The sequence below is a fragment of the Notechis scutatus genome, chromosome 2 (genome assembly GCF_049901735.1).
Source record: "Notechis scutatus isolate UNSWTSFEM ecotype Mainland chromosome 2, rNotScu1.2, whole genome shotgun sequence".
Classification (NCBI taxonomy): domain Eukaryota; kingdom Metazoa; phylum Chordata; class Lepidosauria; order Squamata; family Elapidae; genus Notechis; species Notechis scutatus.
In genome coordinates this window covers 100,198,600-100,225,423 of record NC_142010.1, presented here as the reverse complement: position 1 = coordinate 100,225,423, position 26,824 = coordinate 100,198,600, and the positions used below count along the sequence as shown (strand labels likewise).

General features: G+C 44.3%; 1 protein-coding gene across 3 annotated transcripts; it reads left to right on the top strand.

The window, feature by feature from the left end:
* Nucleotides 1–26,031, top strand: MAN2B1 (mannosidase alpha class 2B member 1). 3 transcript variants are annotated; one of them, XM_087955553.1, is made up of 25 exons: nucleotides 110–248; nucleotides 5,238–5,442; nucleotides 7,854–7,956; nucleotides 9,113–9,286; nucleotides 9,543–9,736; nucleotides 9,928–10,060; nucleotides 11,855–11,997; nucleotides 12,386–12,502; nucleotides 12,794–12,876; nucleotides 14,385–14,505; nucleotides 14,587–14,665; nucleotides 15,344–15,453; nucleotides 16,060–16,167; nucleotides 16,406–16,522; nucleotides 17,258–17,470; nucleotides 17,785–17,882; nucleotides 18,069–18,186; nucleotides 20,372–20,490; nucleotides 20,574–20,675; nucleotides 21,333–21,420; nucleotides 21,631–21,711; nucleotides 22,955–23,170; nucleotides 23,695–23,844; nucleotides 24,294–24,396; nucleotides 25,549–26,031. In XM_087955553.1, exons 3-25 carry the CDS (start codon nucleotides 7,878–7,880, stop codon nucleotides 25,647–25,649), a joined length of 2,847 nt encoding a protein of 948 aa, XP_087811679.1. In that variant the 5' UTR covers nucleotides 110–248; nucleotides 5,238–5,442; nucleotides 7,854–7,877; the 3' UTR covers nucleotides 25,650–26,031. The 3 variants fall into 3 exon arrangements, with proteins under 3 accessions (XP_026537394.2, XP_087811679.1, XP_087811681.1); XM_026681609.2 differs by lacking the exon at nucleotides 5,238–5,442 and having other exon boundaries at nucleotides 1–248; XM_087955555.1 differs by lacking the exon at nucleotides 5,238–5,442 and having other exon boundaries at nucleotides 125–248; nucleotides 7,823–7,956.
* The last annotated feature ends 793 nt before the right edge of the window (nucleotides 26,032–26,824 follow it).

Sequence of the window (26,824 nt, the reverse complement as noted above, 5' to 3'; positions counted from 1 at the left end):
GCCCCAAGCGGTTCCGCCCCGTATTCCTTTTGGTTTCAATTTCAGCCCCGCCCCGCCCCCCCCCCCACCCGGGAGATATCTCTTTATCGCAACCACGGAGCTGCTTGTCACGTGAGCAGGGAATCATATGATCGCCTCAGTGATTGAGCTGCCGGAACGGAGTCGGAGCGATGAGGTTTCCCGTAGCTTTGGTGTTTTTCCTTGGGGGAGCGGTGTTGCGGGGATCTGCGGTCAAATGCGGCTATCAGGTAAGGATTTGGGGGAAATCGGTTAAAAAGTCTGTTGTGAAAAGTCCGAGCTGATAAATAAAGGGGTGCGGCAGTGAGGAGCTTGCATAGACAAGGTATGGTATAATAATTTAAAATAAAAAGATGGGACTCTGATATGCAGAGCAAGATCAGGGAGATTCCTCGGTAATGTTCTGCAGAGCGCAACAGAAGAATTAATTCAAAGTTAAGGATCTGCTTATTAGAGCTGTGTAGGGCTACCAGTTCGATGGATCAGCTATTAAGAAGCAACATACCCCCCATTTTAGGAAGGAATAAAAATTTAGAAGATGCATCTGTGCAACGTGTCAGAGATGAAGAAACATGTAACAAGGTGAATTTAGAAATAGATAGCAAATTACAAGATTTGGCAACAGGAAGACAAGCAACAGAAACCTCAAGTAGGGACAAAGGACAGGTAAAGCTTAAGCAAGATATAACTCCATAGGTGCAGAATGACATGTAAGCTCAGGCAAAGTGCAGTTCCACAGAGAAATGGACAGGTAGGCTAAAAGCAAAGTAGAACTCCAAAAAGAGGTAATAGTTTTGTGAAATGTGACTTCCCTATTTCTGGAAATCAACTGTATAAAAGATCATGCTATGCTGTTGTTCAGGATCTCCCAAATTGGACTGGACCCTTTTGCTGAAGCACTTCAACAGAAGTTTTGCAAAAGTCTGGCTCTGATTGGCTTCTGTGCGGTTGCAGGAACTGGGCTTGGCTAGTCTAGTAAAGAGAAGGACCAGGGGAGACATGATAGTGGTCTTCCAATATTTGAGGGGCTGCCACAGGGAGGAAGGGGTCAAGCTATTTTCTAAAGCAGGGGTCGCCAACCTTTTGGACCTCAGGGGCCACCAAACTCATACTTTTAAATCCCAAGGCCCACTAATATGAAATTTTTAAAAAAGATAATATATTTAATATAAAAATTTTATTTTTTATATTAAACATAAACATAAATGGGAATTGTGGGGTAGAGTGAAGGGAAAGGAAGGGCTTCTCTCATCCTTTGGATTTGGGGGGAATCCAAAGTCTTGATGTTTTGTCTTTGTTAAGAGTAATGTGTAACTAGTATTTTTTTCCCTATACTTTCACACTTAAGAAAGTTTGTTAGCAAGCATTTCCACTCCATTTTCATTCCAGTCATTACAGGACAAACATTTGAATGCACAGTACTATTTAACATTTACCTGATATATGTCACTCTGTAGCAGTCAAGTCATGCAAATTCCTCCCTCCCCTGAATTTAATTCCCAATAGCAATGGATCCCTCCCTCCCTCCCTCTCTCTCTTCCACCACCACCAACCACCCCAATTTGAGGCTGGAAAGAAAAGACATAGAGACATGCAAATTCCCCCCCCCCCTCTGAATTTAATTCCCCAGCAGAGATGGATCTCTCTCTCTCTCTCACACACACACACACACACACAGATCCCTCACACATCCCGACCCCCTCCAAGGCAGCCCCATTCCTAGCCTGCTTTGAGCTCCGTTCTTAGAGGGAGGGGGGCGGGAGATCAATCTAACCTGGGGGCTGGTGATTTTCTTTCTCTTTCTCCCTCACACACCCCCACCCTCCAAGGCAGCCCTATTCCTAGCCTGCTTTGAGTTCCGTTCTTAGGCTGCATGCAAGGAAAGCAGCAGAAGTTTTTCTTTCTCTCCCCCAAACTCTGCCAGAAATGAGTATTTGCAGCCTCTTGGAGCAGGATGCCTCCCAAAGACTCATTTCTGGCAGAGTTTGGGAGATAGAAAGAAAGACTTTTGCTGCTTTCTTTGTGTGCATCCAAAAGCAGAAGACAAAAGAAGCGGAAAAAAGCAACCCAGTGGCCAGCCAAGTTCCCCCCTCCCCACTTTTCCCCTTCCCCTCACTACCTCATGTTGTTTCTAATGCAAGCGATGCAAGCCTTCTGTTCCCAGGCTATGTGGGCGGCACAGCCTTGTGTTCCCCCTGCAGCCTGGATTAATTGCTTTGGGGGGGGTGCTTTGGCGTGGCATTTCTCTGCGGACCACCAAAATTTTCTTGCGGACCACCAGTGGACCACAGACCACCAGTTGGCGACCGCTGTTCTAAAGCAGGGGTCACCAACCTTTTGGACCTCAGGGACCACCAAACTCATAATTTTAGATCCCAGGGACCACTAATTGGTTCTGTGGGCATGGCCTAATTTGTGGGTGTGGCTTGGCGGTCATGTGACTGGCTGGGCCTGGCTTGTATGTAAATATTATAAATATTTATATAAATATTGAATTTTTTTATAAAAAAAGAGCAACTTTTACCCAAAATCAGGCAAAGCAGGAAGACTGAGTTGCTCACAGAATCACAGAGTCATTCAGAGATCTATCCATCTGTCATCGGCTAGCTCAGTCTGTCACATAAAATTTGCTTGCAAGCAAACTCACAAAATTAACTCACAACACACCATGTATGTAAATATTGATTTTTTTTATAAAAAAAGGAACTTATATCCAAAATCAGGCAAAGCAGGCAAGCAGATTGAGTTGCTCACAGAATCATTCAGTGATCTATCTATCTGCCATCGGCTAGCTCAGTCTCTCAAATTTGCTTGCCGTGAGTCTGCACTGAATTTGCTTGCAAGCAAGCCTTCAGTCCTAAGGGAGGTTCAGCTGTGCTGAGCTGAAGATCTAAAGACTAGCTAGAAAGCAAGAAATCCAACCTTTTCCTGCTTCCTAGCTAATCTAAATCTCCCGGCACAGCAGAACAGATGATGGTTGGAAAAAGGAAAAATAGCAATTTAGCAGGCAAGTTTACCAAGTAAAGAGTGAGTGGGCGGGGAGGGTTCCCGCGGGCCATGTGGGTGGCGTAGCCTTGTGTTTCTGCGCAGCCTGGATTAATTGCTTTGTGGGGGTGCTCTGGAGGTGAGATTTCTTTGTGGCCCACCAAAATTTTCTCATGGCCCACTAGTGGGCCGTGGCCCACCGGTTGGCGACCGCTGGACTAGATGACCTACAAGGTCCCTTCCAACTCTGATTATTTGTTATCTGAAATTGGCTGTCCCATTGCCTATCCTTATTCCACTTTTTTCCCCTTTATTCAAATGACTATAGTCACCTAACTTCCCTCCAAGATAATAATTTTACACATTCAGCTAAGGGTGACAAGATTTCCTAGAGGAGATAAACAGAAAGCAAGATTATGGGCATATGGCATTAAACAAAATTATCCTTGGCACATGTCTATAGATAGGTGCAAGCAGGAAAAGCCCATAGTTTTGCCACAATTTTGTTTTTTAACGCCAAATATATTGGAAGCTATTGCTATGTTTTGTGACAGTAAATAATGAGGGGAGGGGTGTGCATGCATGCAGGCGTGATATGGCAGTGTGATACTGTCTCCCAATTCTATTTCCAGAGTTTTTGGGATGAAATCTGCTAACCTCCTTATTTTTTCCTTATTATGTAAATTGTCTAGATCAGGGCTGTTAAACTCACAGCTCACGGGCCATTTTTTTTTTTCAATAAACTGTCTGGTACTTTGCTGTTTGTTTTTCTACTGCCATATGTCACTCCTAATCTGAAAATCTGGCAGTTTCATTCTAGGCAACAAATCCTTCTAATCTCCAGGTTCTGAGAAACTGCTTTATTGAAAGTCACCTGGCTCAGTTTGCTGCATTCTGGCTTAGAGTTCACCTGCATTTGGTTGTCTACTTTTCATGTTCCTGCCCTTGACACATGATGAGTCTTTTGCTTCCATCCTCACAGGATCCCTAGTGTGTTTGTACTACAACTTCCAGAATTCACAACCAAGTTTGAGGGTGGCACCTGCTTGGGAAAAAAATCTCAAGTGCAACAGATATAAGATGAAAAGGCATTTTGACAAATTATTCACACACTGTGGGAATTTTATGGCATCTTGACCTTTCCCAACCTGATGCTCTCAGGTTGTGTTCCAGTCACTGTCATAATCTCTAGCAGCATGACTGATGCTGGCTAGGGGTGTTGGAAGTTATGGTCAGTCCCATCTGGTGAGCACCTGGTTAGGAAAGCTGGAGTTAATTCCAGCCAAACTAGAGTTCTTGTCAAGGCCAGGATGCATTTCAACAGCAACAGCACAGGCCATTGTGGGAACCTTGAGTTTGTCTTCCCTTATTGCCTCTGGAAATCTTGTGGTATTTTTGTGGTCTTCAGCTGAAGCAGTGAAAGCCTTGAGTAACCATAATGGAAAGTTATAAACATAGATGAAATACCAAGAAATGGGTGCCTTGTTTTTCTTGGGGCTCCATGTTGCTTGGAGCTATCTGCTGTATTATTAGATAAGCTGCAGCAGGAACATTTGGGGCAACTTTTCTCCTCTTCCTCATCCAGATAGAGTATACATCCTAGGTCAAATTGTAGAAAATACTAGATTTGTGGCAGACAGACTTGGTTGTTCAGAAACATCCATTTGATGCCACCAGTAGTTCAGATGCCCTATGCATCTTGTAAGATTGGAGGGTCTTAAGTAAAAATTGGTAATACATTTCAATCTCCTTTCCCTTGCAATGCCCCATCCCTTCTCTCCTACCACACTTCCTCCTGCCTATCACTATAATTATTCTTTCCTCTATGTAAGTTCCCCTTAGCTCTCCTCTCCCAGTCAGGCTAGATGTGTCAGCAACATACCTCATGATTAGTCACACTTCGCTCCTCCAACTTCATACCAACTCTTGCACAACCTTTGATTGACCGCTTCTAGTCAACATATCATCTTTCCAGTGCACCCACATCTAGCTTACTGTATCCGTTTTCCTTCTTTCTCATCTCTCTTCCATGGAGTCTTCCATTCCTCTAGAGTTTTACAAATATATCCAGGACAAAGCCAGAACGAGAGCAGTCTTCCTCTGACAGACTTGCCTGGTATCTTCTATGGTTGGTACAGTTTGTAAATGTCCATTTCTTCAACCCTGCTTCTTTCTTTCTCTTCATTCCTTTTTGCTTTCAATGCTTGCTTATTTCTCTTTTTTTTTTCTTCTAGTTTCCTGTCTCAGATTTCTCCTTTTAACCAGAGCATCATAATATCTATTCTGTCACCATGCTGTTGCCATCTCCACTCCTCAGTAAATCTTTACTGCAGACAACTGCATGGAGAAATATTTTACAATTGACCTCCTGCATAGGGCCCATAATCCTCAACTTCCAGTCTCTCCAGGAAGCAATGTTGGGCTGCACTCCCCGATGAGGTATAACTTTTACTGGTTTCACCTGCTTTCTCCTCTGTCTTCTCCCTGTCCAGTTGAACCTCCTCTTTCTCCCACTCTTTCTGTCCAAATCCCAGTTTCTTTCTCTGCCAACTCTCTTTATCTCATCTTCTAATCTCACCAGTTTGCCATAATACAATAGCCAAAATAATAGTAAATGATTTACCATTTAGGACAGGGGTGTCAAACTTGTGTTGTCACAGGATCATCACATGACGTATTATGACTTTTTCCCCCTTCGCTAAATCAAGCATGGGCGTGGCCAGTAAGTAAGTAAGCCTGTGGCCTGCGAGTTTGACAGCCCTGATTTAGGACATTAAGAACATAATTTAAGTCAGAAACAAGTTCCACAGTTTAGAGGGGGACTTGGCTGGGTTGCTATATTACAGTAAACCACAAAGTGTCCTGTTTTAGGTTAACATAGCCTGTTGGGCAAGTCCATCTGGGGAAGTTTGAAATTGTGATAGTAGAATCAGAACTTGGACCTTATTTCTATAACCACTTAGAAAGTAGCTTCTGCTTTTATTATCCTAAACTTCTTAGAGCTAGCAGGCTGGAAGTGGTATTAATGGGTAGGAAGCATTAGCCTTGCTCTTTGTAATATTTTTATCGTTTGTTTCCCATATATACCCACTATCTCCAAGCAACCTCTTCCCCCAAACCCCCATGGCTGTCTGGGGCAGGTGGAAATTGGAATTTGGGTGGGTCAGGTCCAGGTTTTCTTAAAAACTCTCTTGCTCTCCAAGCTTTGCATTCAAGTACATTCAGGAGTACTGTACAGCAGGGGTCCCCAACCACCGGGTCGCGGACCGGCACCGGGCCGTGGAGCACTCTTTACCGGGCCGCAAAGAAAAAAAAAATTTAAAAAATGGCGGCTTTCTTCGCTTCGGTGAATGCTGCTGGGATCGGGATCAAGGACACAAATGAAAGAAGGGGAGGGAGGAAGCAACCGAAGCCTGTCCTGCTCTCTGGCTCAGCTCTCTCAGTCGCTTTCGCTCGCTCCTCCACCAGCACAGGAAGAAACTGCTTCAAAGAAGCCGGGAGCTTTCCTGTCGCCGCAGCTTCCAAGCGCCGTTTCACCACCCACCCGCCCGCCGCTGCGGTTCAATCCACAGTGCTCCTTCTGCCTGCCTGCCTGTCTGGTTGTTTGGGAGCAGCTTCGGCTGAGAATAATAACTATTCGCTCTTTTATCAGCCAAGCTGCCCGAAACGAAGAAGGCAGGCAGGCAGGCAGGTAGAACGTAGCACTGTGGATTGAACGCGGGCGGGCGGGCGGGGTGGGGGTGAACGGGCGCTTCGGGGAAGCTGTGGCGACAGGAAAAGCCACCCCCCGGCTTCTTGGGCTGCTGGAGGAGCGATAGAGTGACTGAGAGAGGAACGAGGCAGACACCTGAGGGAGGGAGGGAGGGAGACACCTGAGGGATGGGGCTGAGGGAGGCAGGACCAAGGCGCTCCCTGAACTTGGTGAGTTTGCTGGCAGACGTTTATTACCCGACTAGGTAACAACATCAGATGTTACCTAGTCAGGTAATGAAACGTCTGCAAGCAAACTACCAAAGTCGGATTCTCTCTCCTCCTCCCCCCGTCCTTGAAAAAATGTTTCTGCTTGAAACCGGTCCCTGGTACAAAAAAGGTTAGGGACCACTGCTGTACAGTACTTGAAAAACATTTGAAGACACAAAGTTTCAGTTTTGCCGAGTTATTTAATGATTTTGAAATTGTTATCAGTTGTTTCCCACTGCATTCTCTATCTACTTTGTAACTATTGGATTGTTAATTATTATGGAAGTCTTGTGCCGAAATGGGTGACGGTAATAGGAAGGTATCGGTTCTTGTTTTCCTGTGCCTGGAAATATTTTGAATTAGGCTTAGAAACGCCTGGCAAAGAGCCCTGGTCCCAGCAATTGTGAGCCAGTCTTTTCTATTTTATTTGAATATTTAGCCTTCCATTGGTAGGTGGTCAAACATACTTAGCAAACAGCAATATTTCCCAGAGCCCTAAATTTGGTAGTGGTTCTTCCAACAAGTGATGATTTTGTTCTACCTCTATACAGACTGAACTTCAGCAAGCGTAGCCTCCAGACAACCTTGACTGGTCACCAAAGCAGGGTTGGTCCTGATTAATTCTTGGATGGGCCTGCCCCCCCTTGGGAACATCAGAATGGTTGCCTGGGTTGGGAAGTTCAAAGAACATCATAAAATATAGCAGTGGCCAATTATGTCTGTCCTTTTGCCACGGGGACCTTATGGATGCAGTGGCCAGGAATTGAGCTCAACTCAAATGCATCTTTACCTTTTAGTTTTTATGACTTGGATGGGGGGGCACGGTCTTGAGGGGTTTTACATCCTCCTTTCATCTCAGGTGTTTCCTGTTTTCCCCTTCCTCTTATTAGTCCTGCCCAGTGACCAAACCTGACATGCTCAATGTTCACCTTATCCCTCACACGCATGACGATGTGGGCTGGCTGAAGACAGTGGACCAGTATTTCTTTGGAGGTGAGTTGGAGCTGCCCTATGAACTAGCAGGAGGTGCCTTGTAGCAAGATCTAGCAAAGCCCTGGAAAGGAAAAGAAAGTTTTGTGTGCTTTGTGCTTTAAATCAGCGCCAGCCTTTCTTGCTGCGCCTTGGAGTTTGGTGCTGAAGTTGTAACTGCTGACCAAATCTTGACTCCAATATAGATTGCATCTTTAGATTTCTTTCCCTGTTTGAAGTAAGCAAATGATCCTAAAGGAATTGAAGATCTTCATATATTTTGGTCTTCAGCTACCATTCATGAGCTGCTGTAAAAGGTAGTGGACCAGAGGTGGTATTCAGCAGGTTCTGACCAGTTCTGGAGAACCGGTAGTGGAAATTTTGAGACCCGGCAAATTCCACCTCTGACTGGAGATTTTACAGTATCCTTCCCCAGCCACGCCCACCAAGCCATGCCCACAGAACCTGTAGTAAAAAAAATTGAATCCCACCACTGTAGTAGACATTATGAGATGTCTTAAGTGTTTGAAGAAAATACCGGTATGAAAGAAGCAAAACTTGACATGTTTTAGAGACCAAGGTTGGGGATCAAGGTTCAAAAACCAGGAGCAGCTCCAAGACTATTTGGAGAACTCATGACTGAGGGGCATTTTTAAGCAGGAGGGGCCTGTGCTTTTAGCCATAAGAGCAGCCAGGCCGCTGGCTCTCTGCTGCAGTCTACTGCCAAGTTCTATTTTCCAGTTTCCCTTTCCTTGACACACAAAATCACTGAGGCCTTGGCTCCTCCAGATTGCAACATGCTATGTGTGGGTGAGCTTTTCAGCCTACCTCCCAAGGCCAGAATAGAGTCATGGAAACAGAAAGTTTCCAACAACACATGTTATCCTTTAATCACTGGTAATGGTAATGTACAGAATCCCAGGTGAGAATAATTCAGCAGCTTTTCTGAAGGTCATGTCCTTGCAGAGATGTTTTCATGACATTCTCATTGCCAGCCAGCAAGGCCAGTTACTGTGTGGATTGGGAAGGCGAAGCGGCACAAGGCCAGGAAGGTGGCTTTGTAGCTGATGGTGGGTACAGGTGCAACAAAGCCAGGCTTTTCTTTCAGAAATGGGAAATACCATTGACCTGTGATTGTGACAAGCAAAGACCCAGCCTCCCTCTGCTTCTTGCCTTGCAGTCCGCAATGACATCCAACATGCTGGGGTGCAGTACATCCTCGACTCTGTCATTCCTCAGCTGCTGGCGGACCCCAGCAAGCGTTTCATCTATGTGGAAGTGGTATTCTTTGCTCGCTGGTGGGAGCTGCAAACGGAAGCCATGCGCCAGGCTGTGCGGCAGCTGGTTGCAGAAGGTGAGCAAGAGGGGCCGAGCGCTTGTTTGATCAATTGTTGGCTTCTCTGAGTCACATGTGACGTATCGCGGGAAGGACATCTTGGGCAGAAGCAGGGAACTAAAGAGAAAAGCAGAGCATTTCCCCCACCCCCACGGATGATACTGATGCAATGGCAAGCTGAGGAAGGTTTCTGCTGCTTTGCGGTGTAGGTTTCAAAGTTCTGCCCTATTGTTAATAATTTTTTGTTTTTCTGCCTGTGCTTCTCACTCAACAGGGCGCCTGGAGTTTGTGAACGGTGGTTGGTGCATGAACGATGAGGCGTCAGTGCATTACAATGCTGTCATTGATCAGATGAGTCTCGGGCTCCATTTCCTGAAAGAGACATTTGGAGAATGCAGCCGACCTCGTGTAGCCTGGCACATTGATCCTTTTGGGCACAGTCGGGAGCAGGCTTCTCTGTTTGCTCAGGTCTTGCAAACTTCTACATTTGCCAGAATTTTTAACACTTATCATCTTCTCCCCTTTCGTTCCAAGTGTGTTAATATGTAAATTTTTTGTAATTTATCAATTACCATATGGGTTGGGATCTCCCAGTTTATTAAATATCTCCTTTTCTGAGTTCAAGTTACTTATGTTCCCTCACTTGCCATTCTTCCCAGATGGGCTATGATGGTTTCTTCTTGGGCCGTATTGATTACCAGGATAAATTCCACCGGGAGTCACTGCGTGAAATGGAGCAATTGTGGCGTGCAAGCAGAAACCTGGATCCACCTTCAGCTGATCTCTTCACTGGTGAGCAAGGCTGACCTGGGAGAGATCTGGAAATGTAGAAGACTTAAGTTGCAATGTAGTTAGCTGCCCATTCGAGTTAAGAAACAGAAGATGATGACTAGTACCATCAATATCCTGGTGCTCTGCAGATATTTTTGCTCATAAAGCTTGCCTACCAAGGCAAGAGCTGATGGGCATTTGGGAATTGGTCTTAAATTTTGGCCAAGGACTTAGTTGCCTACCAGGGCATATACATTAATTGATTTCAGTGGCTCCAGTAATAGAACTGTATGTGAATTGACAGCATCAGTTTTATATATGTCCTAATGGACATGAGCATAGGTTAGCATGAATCCTGTGTGCATTATTGCCTGGGTTGCATCCGTTTTTGAAGGGCAGATCATCTTTATGAAAGAAATGTATATAGGCATGTGAAAAAGTAAGACATATAAGTACAAACCCTATGGTGAATCGCCATCTTTGGTTTTTAGCAAATACGTCTTCTGATACATGGCCAAAACCTTTCTCATTTGACTAGAGTACATTTTTCTAGAAGTTCTGGTTGTTGTTCATGTAATAAACCTCTGGGATTCTTAACTTCTTTCAGTGCCTTGCATTCTGGTCTTGCACTGAACCAGCTGGACAACTAGGACCTGAGCAAGTTGACAGTTGTAGGCAATCTTCATTTGTTGATGATCTTCTCCATGATGGAATGATTGATGTTCAATTGTTTGGTTTTCCAAAGGCCTCTGAGTGCTGTTTTGCTAAAAAGAAATCTAGTTGGAGCATGCACTTCAACAGCAAAGAGCAAATCAGATTAAATATATGTGGTTTAAATAAAGTAGATTCCTCCCAGATCCTCTCTAACAATGCAGATCATTTGCACCTGATCTGATGTATCTGATTCTAAATTTAGGTATTTGGAGTAGTGATAAAAGTATGGGCGTACTTATTTTTTCCACATTCAAAACTATGTTTGTTTAAATTACAAAATGGACTACAAACCGTGGTGGCATTCTACCGGTTTGGGCCAACCGTATTTCCAACGATCAGCTGTGCCCCGTGATTTAGATTAGCTAGAAAACAGGAAATCATTGGTTTTCTTGCTTTCTAGCTAATCTAAATTGCGTGGCACAGCTGATCCCCCTCCTCGCTGTTTTACTTACCTCACCAGGCTTCCCTGAGGCCCAGTAGGCAAAAAACGGGGCACAGGGGGGGGGGGTGCTGCGAAAGGGGGTGGAAACACCACATAGCCATCCCCATGGTCACATGACCACCTGGCCATGCCCACCTAGCCATGCCCACAGAACCGGTAGTAAAAAAAATTGAATCACCCCACTGATTACAAAGCATAAATATTCTAACACATTTTTGTTATTTTACATCCCCCTTATATATGTCTTGTTGAAGATAAAATGTATTTGTTAAAATATGTTGAAAAAAATAAAAATGTCAATGGGGGGGTACTTACTTTTTCACATAACCACATATAATAGCAGTGTTCACCAATCTGGAGCATTCCAGATGTGCTGTGTTGAAATTTTGCCTTAAGAGCTGATTTCTTGTCCAACTGTTGTAGATGGAGGAAGGAGACGCAGTCCAGGATCATCAAAAGCATGGGACTGCATCTGCTGTAACCATTGATTACGGGTCATGCTGGCCTAGGATTATAGAACTACAGTCTCACATATCTGAAGGAAATCATATTGGATATTGGTCCTTTGCTGCCTCATTATCGTGTGTTTAACAATTGGGGCATTGAAACTGATTCCCAGATTGTAATTTCTCCCTCTCATTTCTCCTGTCTCTTGATAGGTATCCTGCCAAATGGTTATAACCCCCCTATGTCTCTTTGCTGGGATCAAATCTGCTCTGACAATCCTATTGTGGACAATAACAGTGACGAGAACAATGTGGAAAGTATAGTGGCCTATTTTCTGGGAACTGCAGCTGCCCAGGTGAAAACAAGGGGTAATATCAGGGAAAGATACCCATATTTATGAGTAAAACTAAGCTACATATGAACTCTTGATCATTTCTAAAGATGTTATAAATTGAGAAGTGGCCATATATTATAGCAAAATACTGAATGCTGAATCAAGATATTTCCACTAGATCGGATGACTGCTATAAGCTCACTAGGAAACCTTAAGTATCCGCTGTTCCTTATTTTTTCCTGTTCATCACATCTGCAATGGTGGACTTTTTTCCTAGATTCTTAGGCACTTGAGGCTTTTGAGCATCACTCTGCTTGTTGTATATGTTGTTAACAATATTCCTGGGGATAGGAGGGGAGTGGCTATGTGACAAATAGACCTGCTTACTACTTTTCAATGTTCTCTTCAGGCCAAACACTATCGCACAAACCACATTGTCATGACGATGGGATCTGATTTCCAGTACGAGAACGCCCTGCTATGGTACAAGAACATGGACAAGTTGATCTATCATGTGAATGCACAGGTACCCTGGCGTGGGCTGTCGGTCTGTCTTTTTGGAAAGAGATATTTTACCCAACACAACATCTCAGGGTTTGAGGCCTCTGTTAATTTAGATAGGAAGGAATACAACAGAGTCAGGCCTTCTGAGGGATGTGGAGGCACAAGTTGGAACCACACCAGTTTCTGTCTCTGGTTGATGTATTTCACAGAGAGGCATACCAAAAGATGCCCAGATAGGTAGGAGGAAGGTGATGAATTTGCCAAGAGGAAATGCAAATAAACATGTTTCTTTCCTTGGAATATGATCTTTTAGCAACTGAGGGGCAGCCGTGTCAACGTACTCTACTCAACTCCAAGCTGCTATCTTTGGGAGCTGAATAAAGCCAACATGACATGGTGAGAGGGCTGAGGCAGGCTGGTTGGTGAGCTGACTGGTATTTAGAGCTGCTCATTGCTGTCTTCACCATTCTCTTGCCTGAGCAGGTGCTTAATTTGAATCCATCCTTTAAGATGCCCTCTCAATATTAGCAAAAAAGCTGGGATTGCTAAGCAGCAAGAGCAGATATTTGATGTGCCTAGCAGGCAGCCTTAGCAGCTTAGAGGCATTTCTGCTTAGTTTCATTCAGCCTCCTTTCTTTCTTTGCTTCTTGTGAGTTGTCATGCTTGATGTATCCATCTCCTGATTTATTATGCTTCCTCTTTGCCTTGGCCATGTTGAAACTGTGAAGTCATAGCTCATCTGACAAAACAGCAGGAAAGCTTAGTACAGGTAGTCCTGGAGTTACGAATGTAATGGAGCCCCTGCCCATTCCATTCATAACCCGAGGATTCGTGGGAGTGAATCTCATACCTTGAACAAGATCACTCCCTGTTTTCTCCCACACATTTCCTAATTTACTGCATACTTCATTAAGTGTGCATGAGGTATCTCAGGGTGGGGAAGGCCATGGGGGGAAGCCTAGTGATGGAACAAGCCACCTACTTCAGACCACCCAAGGCCTCCCCCAACCCACAGATGCCTCATTCTCCCTCCCCTGGAGTCCCCACAGTTGCTTCCCCTCCCCATCCTGCTGTGCCAGGTGACTTACCTTATGAAGATCTGTCTTCTCTCCAGCCTGTTTCTTTGCCTACTTTCTCCTCTCTCATCAGCAAAAGGCTTGACGAGGCCTCCGGTGACAAAAAGGAGGCCTTGTCAATCTGATCTCCAGTGAGAAAGGAGGCCTGGAAAGCCGCACAGGACTTCTGGGCCTCCTTTTTCATCAGAAAAACTCTTGAAGATTGCATCCCTTTAGGCTTCAGCAACCTTTGCCAGTAGGAACAGCTTTGGGGGGATGTGCCCACTCCTCCCAAGCTCCACTGGTGCCAGCAAAGGCTTTTTGCAAAGGGCTGCCAAAGCCTACAGGAACGCAATCTCCCTGCAGGCTTTGGCAAGGAATGAGCAAACAGAGGGAAGGCCTTTCCTCCATTTGCAAAAGTCCAGGCCTCAGTTCATAAAGAATAGACGCCTAAAGTGCGAGATCACAGGAGATCAGTATCATGAGATCTTGCACTACTGATCTCGCATGAACTTGTGGTACATTAGGCCTCTGTTGTCTGCAAATGTGCCACAGTTCCCCAAAGTAGCTGCTGCCAGTGGCAATGCTTTTGGATTTTGGGAATAGTAATTGAAATCTTAAAATATTTGAAAGGTAATAGTTGCCTACTTTTACTCTAGATCTGGGTTTACTGTATTTTTTTATCATCTTAAGTATCATGATAAAAAACATCACTGAAGATGAATTTCACTCAGGTGATGTTCCTGCTTCTTTCTACTTCTGATCAGCTCATATTATTCTGAAACTAGGAGAAGGTTGGCATTCCACATCCAAAAGTGGAGTTTGGTTCACCGATCTTATTTTGAACAGGTCTATGAAATACGATGACTTCTTCCCATATGCCGATGGTCCCCATCAGTTCTGGACAGGCTACTTCACCAGCCGACCAGCTTTGAAACGCTATGAACGCCTCAGTAACAATTTCCTGCAAGTTGGTAGCCTTCACGTTTTCTAAATAGAATGTATTCTGCTGCTTTGTGGTCCTCTTGATTCAGTGTTTCTTTTTTTGCAGATCTGCAACCAGTTGGAAGTGCTAGTTGGCACTAAAGCAAACTTTGGGCCTTACGGCAACGCTAACAGTTCTGTGTTGCGTATGTATGTGGGCTCCTTGAGAGTTGACTGGGGCTTTCACCTTGAGCTTTTATTAAGAGAGTGACTATGGTAGCAGTTGCCATGACGACCATCAGACCAGTTAGGAAGAGTTCAGACCAGCTCTGGCCAATGGCACCTTGGTATAAAAAAAAAAAAAAAAACCATATTCTTCAAAAAAAAAAACCCAACCATGGGAGAAACCCCCCCCCCCCCCCCCCCCCCCCCCCCCCCCCCCCCCCCCCACAAACCACGCCCCCCCCCCCCCCCCCCCCCCCCCCCCCCCCCCAACCAAAAAAAAAAAAAAAAACACCCCCCCCCCCCCCCCCCCCCCCCCCCCCCCCCCCCCCCCCCCCCCCCCCCCCCCCCCCCCCCCCCCCCCCCACCCCCCCCCCCCCCCCACCCCCCCCCCCCCCCCCCCCCCCCCCCCCCCCCCCCCCCCCCCCCCCAACCCCGCCCCCCCCACAAAAAACGCCCCCCCCCCCCCCCCCCCCCCCCCCCCCCCCCCCCCCCCCCCCCCCCCCCCCCCCCCCCCCCCCCCCCCCCCCCCCCCCCCCCCCCCCCCCCCCCCTTCAAGCGGATACAAGCCAAGAATAAAAACAGTGGCCATTCCCACAGCACCCAAGTCTCTAGGGACCCCATAATTTTACTGTGTGATACCTGTGGTCTCTTTCTTGTAGGCCAGGCTATGGCAGTAGCTCAGCATCACGATGCAGTGAGTGGCACAGCAAAGCAGCATGTGACCAATGACTATGCCAAACAGTTGTCTATTGGTTGGGATGCCTGCCAGGTTTGTGCATAAACCAGCAACATTTCTCCCCCACTATTTCTCTCCCACCACATATGTATGGGTATGAGCATCACTGCAGCTCTTGGACAACATGATACCAAAAAAAAGTAAAAGCACTTTCTCTGGCTGCAAAAATGTTGCTTGATTTTCACATGTCGTAACAGCAAGGGCTGATATTCCTTGACCTGATTTGGGGCATGTATACATGGCCACACCGTGTTTCCTTTATTGTGAAAGCCACCATATGCCCCTTAAAGGAGTCTTCCTTTTTTCTTCCATGTTAAGAATGCAGCATCCTGAGATCTTGCCATGGGATCTTCCTATATGCAATTGACTCATATTTCTGCGATATCAAGCTATTTTTTGCAGTGGACATTTACTTGGTTTTTGTAGCCTAACCTTGCCCATGATGACATAAAGGGAAATGCAGAAGCCACTTTTAGTTTCTCTCCTTGTCAATGTTTGTTTCACTCTTCAAGTGGCTTTGAATCCAAGACTTTGCCTAAGACCTTCACTGATTCTCCCCCAGTGGTGTTTCTGTACACTCATAACTTTCTGGCAGGAGGAGAGAACTTAACTGCTGGTTTTTTCCCCCTGACTTGACAGATTGTGATGAATAATGCCTTTGCCAATCTTCTCGGCAGCACAGAAAACTTCATCTATTGCACCTACCTCAACATCAGTGTCTGCTCGCTAACTGAAGTTGCCCCCACTGTAAGAGACCGTACAGTTTCTTATCCTTCACCTTGTTACAAACTAGAAATTGGGAGCCTCCCAGGTCACTCCTCAGCCTTAAGGCTCTGGCTCTAGAGAGCTTCAGGTTGATAAACTGGGATGGTATATAAGTTATAATAATGATATATAGTTTCTGTTAAATAAATAAATAATCAGGCTCTTTAGCATCTGATGTTAGTCTTCCTTTGCTCAATGTATTTCTTCACTACCGTTGCAGTTCAGAGTGATCATCTATAACCCTCTGGCCCGTTCTGTGGATTGGAATATCCGACTGCCTGTGAATGGAAGCCATTATTCGGTTGTAGCTCCTGACGGTCAGAATATTTTGAATGAGGTAGGAGGTGTTGGTTTGGAGAGCTTTAGGCATTACTGTGAACCCTAGTGGGCCATCCTCCCAAGCCCCAGGTGTTGCATGGAAGCCACTAACAAAGTTCAGTATGGGATTCTTAAGGCTCCACAAGAAAGTATGTATGGCTTGTTTGTCATCACAATGTCTTTAGTGTCTTAATCATTTATCTGTTAAAATATTTACACAACTAGCCTTGTTAAAATGTTTAACAATACGCCCTGGTGGTGCAGTGGTTAGAATGCAGAATTGCAGGCAAATTCTGCCCACTGGCAGTTTGATTCTGACTGGCTCAAGGTTGACTTGGCCTTTCATCCTTCCGAGGTCAATAAAATGAGGACCCAGATTATTGGGAACAATACACCGATGTTGTAACTGCGCAGAGAGTGCTGTAAAGCACTGTATTTATGTCAGAAGTGCCTACAAAACTAACTGATCAATTGAGAATATTAATTTTTATGGGTTAAGGCAAAGTCTTGCTGATTAAAAGGTTATCCTATCTTTATGTAAAATGAAAGCATTGGACAAAATCCTGTGATATCTTTGAGGGATCCAGGCTCCTGTTGTTCCAGGGAATGAAAGGAAATGTATGCTAAATTATTCTGCTCTGAATAAGGTTGGGCTGAGCGGGAGGTTTTTTCTTCTGGGTGGACCCTGAACTGTTAATAATCAATTTCTTATCATTTATCTTATTTTTAAAAAATCTTACTTTTTCCTTGCCAGATCATCCCTGTATCAAGTTTCACCCGTGCTGTGCGGCATAACCAAGGCAGTGCCACCAATGAACTGGTATTTCAGGCATCTCTCCCACCATTGGGCTACAGGACCTATTCCGTTTCTCGGTTGTCTGGCAAGGATTCAACACGTCCCAGGCTGCTGAAAAGGCTGCGTCCTCAGCCTGCTGCAGCACGTCTTACACTGTCGATTGAGAATGAGGTACAGGCTGATCTTCCCTTTGTCATTTGGTTGGTGTATTTTCTCTGCACTAGGGAAGGGAAGCTGAAACAGCTCTTAAAAGGAAAATCAAGGGAAATACCAAAAAATTATCTTGTCAAATATTAGATAGTAAATAAAGAGATGCTGAAAATGTTCCTATTCTATAGATAAGAAAGTGGCAAAAAAAATTTTTTTTGAAAATGAACTTCCTGGATCGTCTTCTTCACTTGCTACCATTCAGACTAAAAATCCAAACAGCTGTTCCTGATGGGGGTCTCTGATATAGTATTTTTGTGTGTGTGTTTCTGCTACAGCATCTGCAAGTTCTATTTGACCCCAACACAGGACTGATGAAGGAGATCCGAAATTTGGACAAGAACATCTCCTTACCGCTTTCCCAAAGCTTCCTCTGGTGGGTCAGATTACTTTGTGCTTGGAGAAGTGAATGTCTGCTTTATTTCCTACGGTGACTGGTGGCGGATGCATTTTTAGGATGGTTTGGCATTCCTTATCCTCTGCTGGGATTGGTTAATGAGTTCTTGTTCTGCTATTGTAGACATGATGGTCTTCATGTCCTTCTCTTGGCTCACTTCTCCAGGTATAATGCTAGTGTTGGGAATGCAGCATTTCCACAGGCATCTGGAGCCTATATCTTCCGTCCTGACACCTCCAAGGCCTTTCCCATTGCCCAGAAAGTTCGTGTATATCAAATAAAGGTAGGAAAAGCTCAAAGTCATCTGCTCCAAATTGATCTGTTTGCCCAGTGATCCAGGAGTTAACTCCTGCTGAGGATCCCATCCCCAAGAGTTTTGACCTGCATTGATTCTGTAGTTGGTATTTATCATAGGACAGTGATGGCTAACCTTTTCAGCTTGGTGTGTCGAAAATCGGGAAAAAGTGTAGCCTTCCTCGGGTCGTGTGTCACTTCAAGAAATATCAATAATTTGGTTTATGACGGACTGGGCTGGGGTGATCACACAGGGCTGTGAAACTCGTCTCCCTGGTCTCAGGGCTGCAGGTGCAGGATGTGGGGATCGGAAGGCCACCTTACAGGGCTGTGAACCTCATGGATCTCCTTTCCTCCTGTAGCGTTCCTGAGGTAATGAAACTGACAAACCTCAGTTTATGGTGGTTAAAACTGGTTCTCTGCTGCAAAGATCTTGCGGCAGCGGTGACACCACGCCTCCACGCAACAAGCAGGGAGCAGGGATTGGAGCAGAGCACAGGCAGCCTCTAAATGTGCAGGTTTTACCCACACCAACAGGCGTGTCAGTCAAAGTGCCTTGGCGTGTCACGAGTGACACGTGTGTCATAGGTTAGCCATCACTGTCATAGGAGCTACCATCATCCACTGCTGTGAAACAGCTGCCTCTGCTGAGTTTCTGCAGAACTGCAGAAATGCGGTTCTGATAGAATATTTGGAGAATATTTTGCTGGTCTGTAACTGTAATAAAGATTAATGGATTGATTGGGAAGTGTTAAGTTCAGACTTGCCCTTGATGGCTTGTTCCATTATTGCATTTTTATGATATTTCCTTTTTAGTGCTTGTCACTCAAAGCCATTTGGAATGGAGCAATATAAAAACAGTTACCTAGTTACTAGGACGCGGTGGCTCAGTGGCTAAGACGTTCAGCTTGTCAGTCAGAAAGGTTGGCAGTTCGGTGGTTCTTGCTTAATTACTTGCTTAATGGGAAGAACACAATTACTAGAATAACTTGTCTCCCCACCCCTGAAGAGCAGGGATGGCAGCCATAAAAGGCTTATAACTCTCATCCTATAGCCTCCATGGATTATTTGTATTTTCAACCCATATTCCATAAGTCAAATTCTGTGGAATAGGCAGCTATATCAATTTGCTAAATGCTTTTTCTTCTTCCATTCACTCATGTGTCATTCTTGGAAACCATCTGGGTAAGTCCCTGCCATTTTCTTGGCAAGGTTTTTCAGAAGTGATTTGTCTTTGCCTCCGTTCTAAGTTCACGTACGTTCCTAATAAGCTAAATAGCACGACATAAACTGCTAGGCATCATATTCTGTAACCAAAAGAAGCTCGACTTCTTCATGCTAGAGCATTGCAAGGATTGCTGTACAGTTGCTCCTGCAAAAGCTCTTACCTTGCAATACTATAATTTGCAGGAATTTGTGCACAAACGTATGCTTGTTTACATTAGAGAGTCTTTTGTTGATATTTATGTCCTCTGCAATCTAATCTGATCAGCACTGTGCTGTCCTACCTCAAGATGTTCAGAAGGAAAAGAGAAGATGCCGGAAAGAAAAGGGTCAATCATTTGCCCCTCTCAGCATAGTGTGGCTCTCAATTGTTTTCACTTGAGAGAATGTACTTTTTTGGCAGGCAAAAGGTTGCTAGACCCGGTATTTTGGGATTTAAAAAAGAGAGGTTAAGTTTTTGCTATGCCTGATCTCATTTTATGAATGGAGTCTTGTGAGAATTGCTTTTATTTTTTATTTATTTTTCATATTTAAGAACTGCTCATCTCCCTCACAGAGGAAGCTTTTGGCCTCTAATGTTTTACCATTTCCAACAAATGCCATCTCTGCTGGCGGGTTTGAATTCACCAAAGCTTAATATAAAACCAGCTTTTGTTCTTAGTCGGAAAGGAGGATTTTCATTTTTCAGGAGCCGAGGCGTCTAACCGGAGTAATCGAATTTCTTATTAAAATATTTTCCTAAGGTTCCTCTTGTTGCCAGAAGGTGGCGTCCATTGTATGATTTTAAGCCTTTGAGTTTAAAGGAACCGTAATCTCTTTAATGTGCTTAGTATTTCTTTGTGTGTGAAGCTGCTCTCAAAACTCATTTGGGCCCCTTCTACTGCCGAAAGGGCAGTTGTACTTTTGAAGCCCCGTGAGGATCATAGCAGCCTTATGTCTCTCTTTGGCAGACTCAAGTAGTGCAAGAGCTGTACCAGAACTTCTCTAACTGGTGTTCCCAAGTGGTGCGCCTCTATGCTGGGCAGCCATATGTTGAACTGGAATGGACAGTAGGACCCATTCCTATAGCGTAAGCATCGGAACGTGGTTGGGAAGAGGGGGGTGCTTTGTTGACCTTTAGCACAAGATTCTGGCTTCCATGCTTTTCCCTAGGGATCATTATGGCAAGGAGATAATCAGCCGGTTTGAGACAAATCTGCAGACTGGAGGCCTTTTTTACACAGACGCCAATGGACGTGAGATCCTGGAGAGAAGGTATGGGGTTAGGAATGGGAAGATTCACCAGTCCTTTGACCTGCAGCCAGAACTACACAGTGGCTTATAGTGCAAACTGTTAGCTAGATATTTCTGGTTTTGAAATGCTTGGTCACAACATATTCAGTAACCCTAAGCAAAATATTAGACTTCGTGTTTTTGTATTTACTGTCCAATCCTATATGAGCAAATGAAAGTGTATAAAGAGCCACTGGCTTACTCTATAGCAGCCTTCCCCAAAATGATGGCATCCAGTCATGTTGCAAGTATTGCTACCAGCATGTCTTATAAAACTGTAATGTAGATTTCCATTCTGCACACTTTTCAGGTTTCTGGATTTCAACTCTCCCAATTCTCAGCAATGACGCTATCACAGTTGAAATCCCTGTGTGGGGAGACTGTCTAGGCTGGGCAAGGCTCATACAATGGCTGAGTTTATCCAACAAGCCAGACTAAAATTGCAAAGATAATTTGTGGGAGCTAAAACACCAGCCATGGTTGTACTAAGTGCCCTTTTTATTCATTTTGCTGTGACCCTCCTCACTGTCTCTCACTTCCATTTATAAGAGCTGGGGAGGGGGTGCACCTTGATTTTTGCAAGGTTCAGCTGGATGAAGGAAATCAGGAAGTTAATTTGCTCTTTCATTCCCCGAGAAGGCGTGATTACAGGGTCACATGGAATCTGAGCCAGACTGAGCCAGTGGCAGGCAACTACTACCCTGTGAATACTCGTATGTACATCAAGGTAATAATATCCCATGGTTCCTGGCAGCTTTGGTTGTTCTGGGTCTCCTGCCCACACAAGCATAATTATAGACTAATATGGGTAGCTTTTATCTAATGTAGGTTGAATCCTCCAGTGATGGGATCACCTGTAATTCTGCAGCATCTCTGCAGGGTGAGGTTTGTTCGTGCATGCAACCAGGACTGTGCAACCTTTTTTTCCTTATTTCAGGACCAGAAGACCCAGCTAACAGTGCTGACAGATCGCTCACAGGGTGGCAGTAGCCTCACTGATGGCTCTCTTGAACTTATGGTGAGTATAGGAGGTTAGTAGAGTAACAGAGGACAAGTTCTTTCTGTAATTAATTCCAATTAATTCCCCAACTATGAGAACCATCTTCTCTCCTTTATACTTGGGGAAGCTGAGCACCTCATCTGAAATGTTAGCCCCAAAAGTAGAAAAGCCACAGTTTCAATAGATGAAAGAACATAAGACTAGGAAATTGAGGTAAAGGAGATCAGCAACCAAGAATTTTGGATACACTGTAGAATTAGAGGAATGGGACGTAATTAGAGGAATTATGGAACGTAAATTATAAATTAATGGTATCCGCAGCATACAAAGAAAAATGTTTTATAGATGGTATTTAGCTCCAACGAGATTAGCAAAAATTTATCCCAACATCCAAATGTTGGAAATGTAAAAAAGTTGACCGTACATTTTATCACATGTGGTGGTTATGCCCCGAGACCAGGACATACTGGATCCAAATCAAAAATTGGTTACAAGAGATCACTGGGTATCAGATTGAGCTCAGACCGGAAATCTTCCCCTTAGGAATCATCAGAGATAGATTACCGAAAGAACTAAAATACTTATTATTACACATTATAACAGCCGCCAGAATAGCCTTTGCGCAAGTATGGAAAACCCCAAATGAAGAACTAATAATACATAAAGTAACGGAAAGTGCTGAGATGAACATGCTAACAATTAAACTGAAAGAAAACAATGGCTCTGATTTCTTTTCAATTTGGAACAATTGGTATAAATGGTTAACAAACAGAACTAAGAAGTGAGACAAAAAGCCTAACTGAAATAATCCTTAAGAAAGTAAAACAAAATTTTGTAAATTATATAAAGATATTAGAATAGTAATCATAGTTAAAGCTATTATTTAATATTAGAGAAATGTAATATAATGTATTTTATTTAAACCAAAAACCTGTATAGATGCCAAGAACGCTGTTGATACCATGATGTTTTACGATGTAACAAAAGAAACAATAAAAATATACCAAAAAAAAACAAAAAAATCAGCAACCAAAGTGGTGAGAAGTCTACAACCAGAAGAAAAACTCATATGTGAATCTATAACAAGACTAGTGGTTAAATGAGTTGGTGTTGTCAGTTACTTATGTTTTATGGATTACTTGTTTTTCGGCATCTTCAATACTGTATCCATCCCACGGCACCAGGCATTAACAAACTGAATTCCAGCACTTGTCCTGCCATTCTTATGCTTTCCACTTTCGTGTGTGTGTGTGTCTTTCAGGTACATAGAAGGCTGCTACATGACGACAACCGGGGTGTACAAGAGCCATTACTGGAACCCGGTGAATATCACAATGGACTAGTGGTGCGAGGTCGTCACCTTATATTCTTAGACACAGTGGAATCATCAGCTGAGCAGCACCGTCTGTGGGCCCAGCAAGAGTACATGGCGCCACAGGTGGTGCTGACACCCGATAGTCACGACATTGTCAAAGAGGTGAGGGAAAGAAAAAAAAGAGAGAAGCAGTATTCAAATATCCCAAGCCTTACTTATTAGTAGTCAAAATACTTTTGAAACAAATGATGGATGGTATTTCTAAGATTATTTTAATTGTGAGGGTTTTAAGAGTGCAAAGCAGTCCAAGGAGGACATTTGAGCTTAGCACTTTTGTGCAACAGTTCAAAGCGGCACCTTTTCCAGGACCTGTGTGGCAGCTGCAGAGTATGGTTGCCCAATCTAAGGCAAATGCATGACTGTTTTAAAGAATTTTGGACAGGTGCTGCCTGCATGCTCCAAGTTCCAAAGCTCCGTTAGTTTTTAAATGTAAGCTTAACTTTTTAAGTCGATTATCCTCTCCTGCTTTTCATAATTTGCATATTGTTTAGTATCCAATGGCATTCCTTTTGTTGTGTTTAATGTTTACAGTTTATAAGTCAATGACATTATCCAACATTGTGGCTTTTTAGGGAGAGTAATCGGACAATGTGTGTTAGTCCAATACTTTCTCTCCCAATCCTCAGTTCTCTGCTCTCCGGCATGCCCTTCCTTCGAATGTACACTTGCTGACATTGGCCCAGTGGGAACCGGATGCTGTTCTCATCCGTCTAGAGCACCAGTTTGAATATGGGGAGGCGGTCAATGGCTCCTTGCCTGTTGCCATTAACTTGCTGGTAGGTTTCTTATTAGAGACTCAAATCAGTATGAACTGTTCTCTGTCATGTAGCTGGGTTAAACTACCACCAAAGTGGGTAATTTCTTAAAGTTCAGTATCCTGTACTTATCATTTTGTCTGAATTTCACTAAACCTATCAGGTAGGGAAGCATTGGTATCTCCATCCTGCAGATAATAGTCACAATTGCTTGTGGTTTTCATCGCCCAGTTGAGATCTGAATTTCCTGGCTAGCGTATCACATTTTTATTAGATTTACGGGGCACACAGGATATGTACAGGGGAGAGTTTGAATTAATGCTAATTGAAGACCAGAACTGAAAATCCAGATTTAGTTGGGTGGGTCAGGAGGATGAAGAGAACCTGATCAGGATGAGTCTAGCACTGAGAGTCAACTGGAGCCAACATCCCAATCTAGATTCTTCCTGTTTTTTTTTCCACGTGGTCAGAATTTGTTCTCTTCCTTCAACATCTTCACTGTGCAAGAGATGAACTTGTCGGCAAACCAGAAGCGGGAGAATGTGAGCAGGCTCATCTGGCAGTCAACTCAAGGTGAGGGTTGAAGCGGAATTGCAGGTCTGTGTGTACAGTAGTGTACAGTGTCAAACTCGCTGTGTCACGTTGCTGCCATGTGACGTTTCACATTTCCCATTCCCAGAGCTGGGGTGAGCATGGCCTGCGCATGACGCATCCAGTCCATGGGCCACCAGTTTGACATAGAGCCAGTTTGCTCTATGGCTTCAAGGAAACTGATACTCTTAGTCCTTTTTTATCCTAACGTATTTAGTGTAATTGAGGTGTACTGAAAGCTACTTCAAGGGACTGCTCTAAGGTATCTTTCTGCAACCTGCAATTAGTCTTACTGTTCTGTTCTGACCCAAACCTTGTTCCAAGTAAATAAACACCAAGCAGAGATAAAAGCAAAACCTTTTAATGCTTCTCTGCGAATCCCTATTAAAACTAATTGTCTCTGATAAGAACGAGCCTTGCCAAGTTGTGCAAGGCTGCCAAAAACACTAGATTAAGTTGCCAAGAAATATTCCAAACAAAAAGTCTTCAAACACAAACCAAGATAGTCCGAACTTCCCCAAGGCTTGAAGTGCAAGAACTTCTTGGCTTCCTGCAAAGAATCCCGGTCTCTCAGGCTGGCTTTTATCTCTTAAAGGAGAGGCCATTACCTTGCAGCCGTACTCCTGAGTCGCCCGTGCAGCTGCTCTTTTTTACGAGCAGCCCTGCGTGCACGTGCACTGGGCACAGGCTCCTCGGGGTCCTCTGAATCACTGCTGCCAGCCTCCACCATCTCCAAAGGCAGCACTCCACTCCCTGATGGCCCTGGCCCCATCCCTACAGCACACGCAGGCCCCTCATCTGAGTCCTTGCTCTCGGAGACCTCAACCGTCCACACCTGCTGCCGGCGAACCACACCATAAGCTAACCTCTATCTTGCTTCAAATCTTATGTGTGGCAGCTTTTCCAGAGCCCAAGTGGCCTCTCTAGCCTACCCCCCAAAGCTTGCATTTTGTATGACTGGGCAAGAGTTGGCCATTAACTATAAATTAATTCCCACAATTACCGAACTTGAAATGAACTTTCTTGGCAGGAATAGTATTGTAAATCCCATTGTCTCTCAATAACCCTTTCTCGTTCCTTCCAAATACCACATTGGTATTCTGTCACTGTTTATCAACCTCCTTCTGTCCATAGGGATAGCAGCAGAACGACAATCAGGCACTCGCCTAGACCCGGCACACATTGAATTATCTCCCATGCAGATCCGAACCTTCCTGCTACAGATTAGGTACTAAGGCAGGCCTAGGTGAGAGATGTAAAGAAGAATTCAACCTGCCTTTTGGTCTGTGAAGAGTGAAGTATTGTCTCAAGGAACAGCAGGACACCGGAGCCTTTCCCCGGGAACCTGCCCAAGAGGGAGGAAGTGGTTCCTCTCTGAAGGCGGCATTGTCTTGTTCTGCGAACAGAGGATGCCCTTAAGCTGCTTTTAATGCCAAATGGTATGGGTAATAGGACTGTCTTCAGAAATTGTCCTGATATATATATTTTTTTCAAATGAAAAAGGGATCACTGTTAAACGACCACACCGGCCTAGCCTTCATGTCCTTTCAGGGTTTTGAAAGTGCTGGAATATTTGAGTGCTATCATCTTTTTAATAAATCTCTTAAATACAAATAACTATTCTGTATATTGCTTCAGTATTTCTTCATGTTAAAAGTTGGAAAGGAATTAAGGTACAAGATTGGAAGCCAAAAGACTGTCCTATCTTCAACTTGGCCATGAATGATAGCTGGGTGACCTTGGACCAGTCACTCTCTCCACCTAGCCGTCCCCCAGGCTTGTTGAGGAGAAAATAGGGGGAAGAAGGAAAGTTTGTTGCCTTGAGTTGTTTATAAAAATAACACAGGCGAGATAATAAATAAACCATCAAACTCAAGATCTTGCACGGCTTATCAGTTTCCACTAGCATGGACAATATGCTTTACTGTGGAATAAGTTGTATAGTCTGGAAAATAAGCCTATCCTTGATAAATCACTAACTTTTATCTTGGTAACTTGTTACTTATAAAGAATATTTGTAGCTCAGGGTTGAAATGAAGGGTCTTGGTACCCTCCGAGCTCGGTTGTTTTCTTCCAGACATTTATTATCCAAACTAGATCACATCAATAGTGCTAGTCAGATGATGTTGCCTGGTTTGGACAAATGAAACGTTGGCAAGAAAATAACAACTTGGAGAGCACGGAGGACATATAACTTACTACTTCATTGGGAGACGTATCGTCAGCTTGGAAAGAGCAATGAATGGGCTCATATAAGCAATTGGGGGGGGGGGGTTGTGGGACTCTAACCCTCACATTTTGACCAGAGCTACATGTATGATTAAAAAAAAAACATATAGCCTGAAACATAATATTTCTGGCAATCACAGGAAGCTGCCTTACACCAAGTCATATCGTTGCTCAGTCTTAC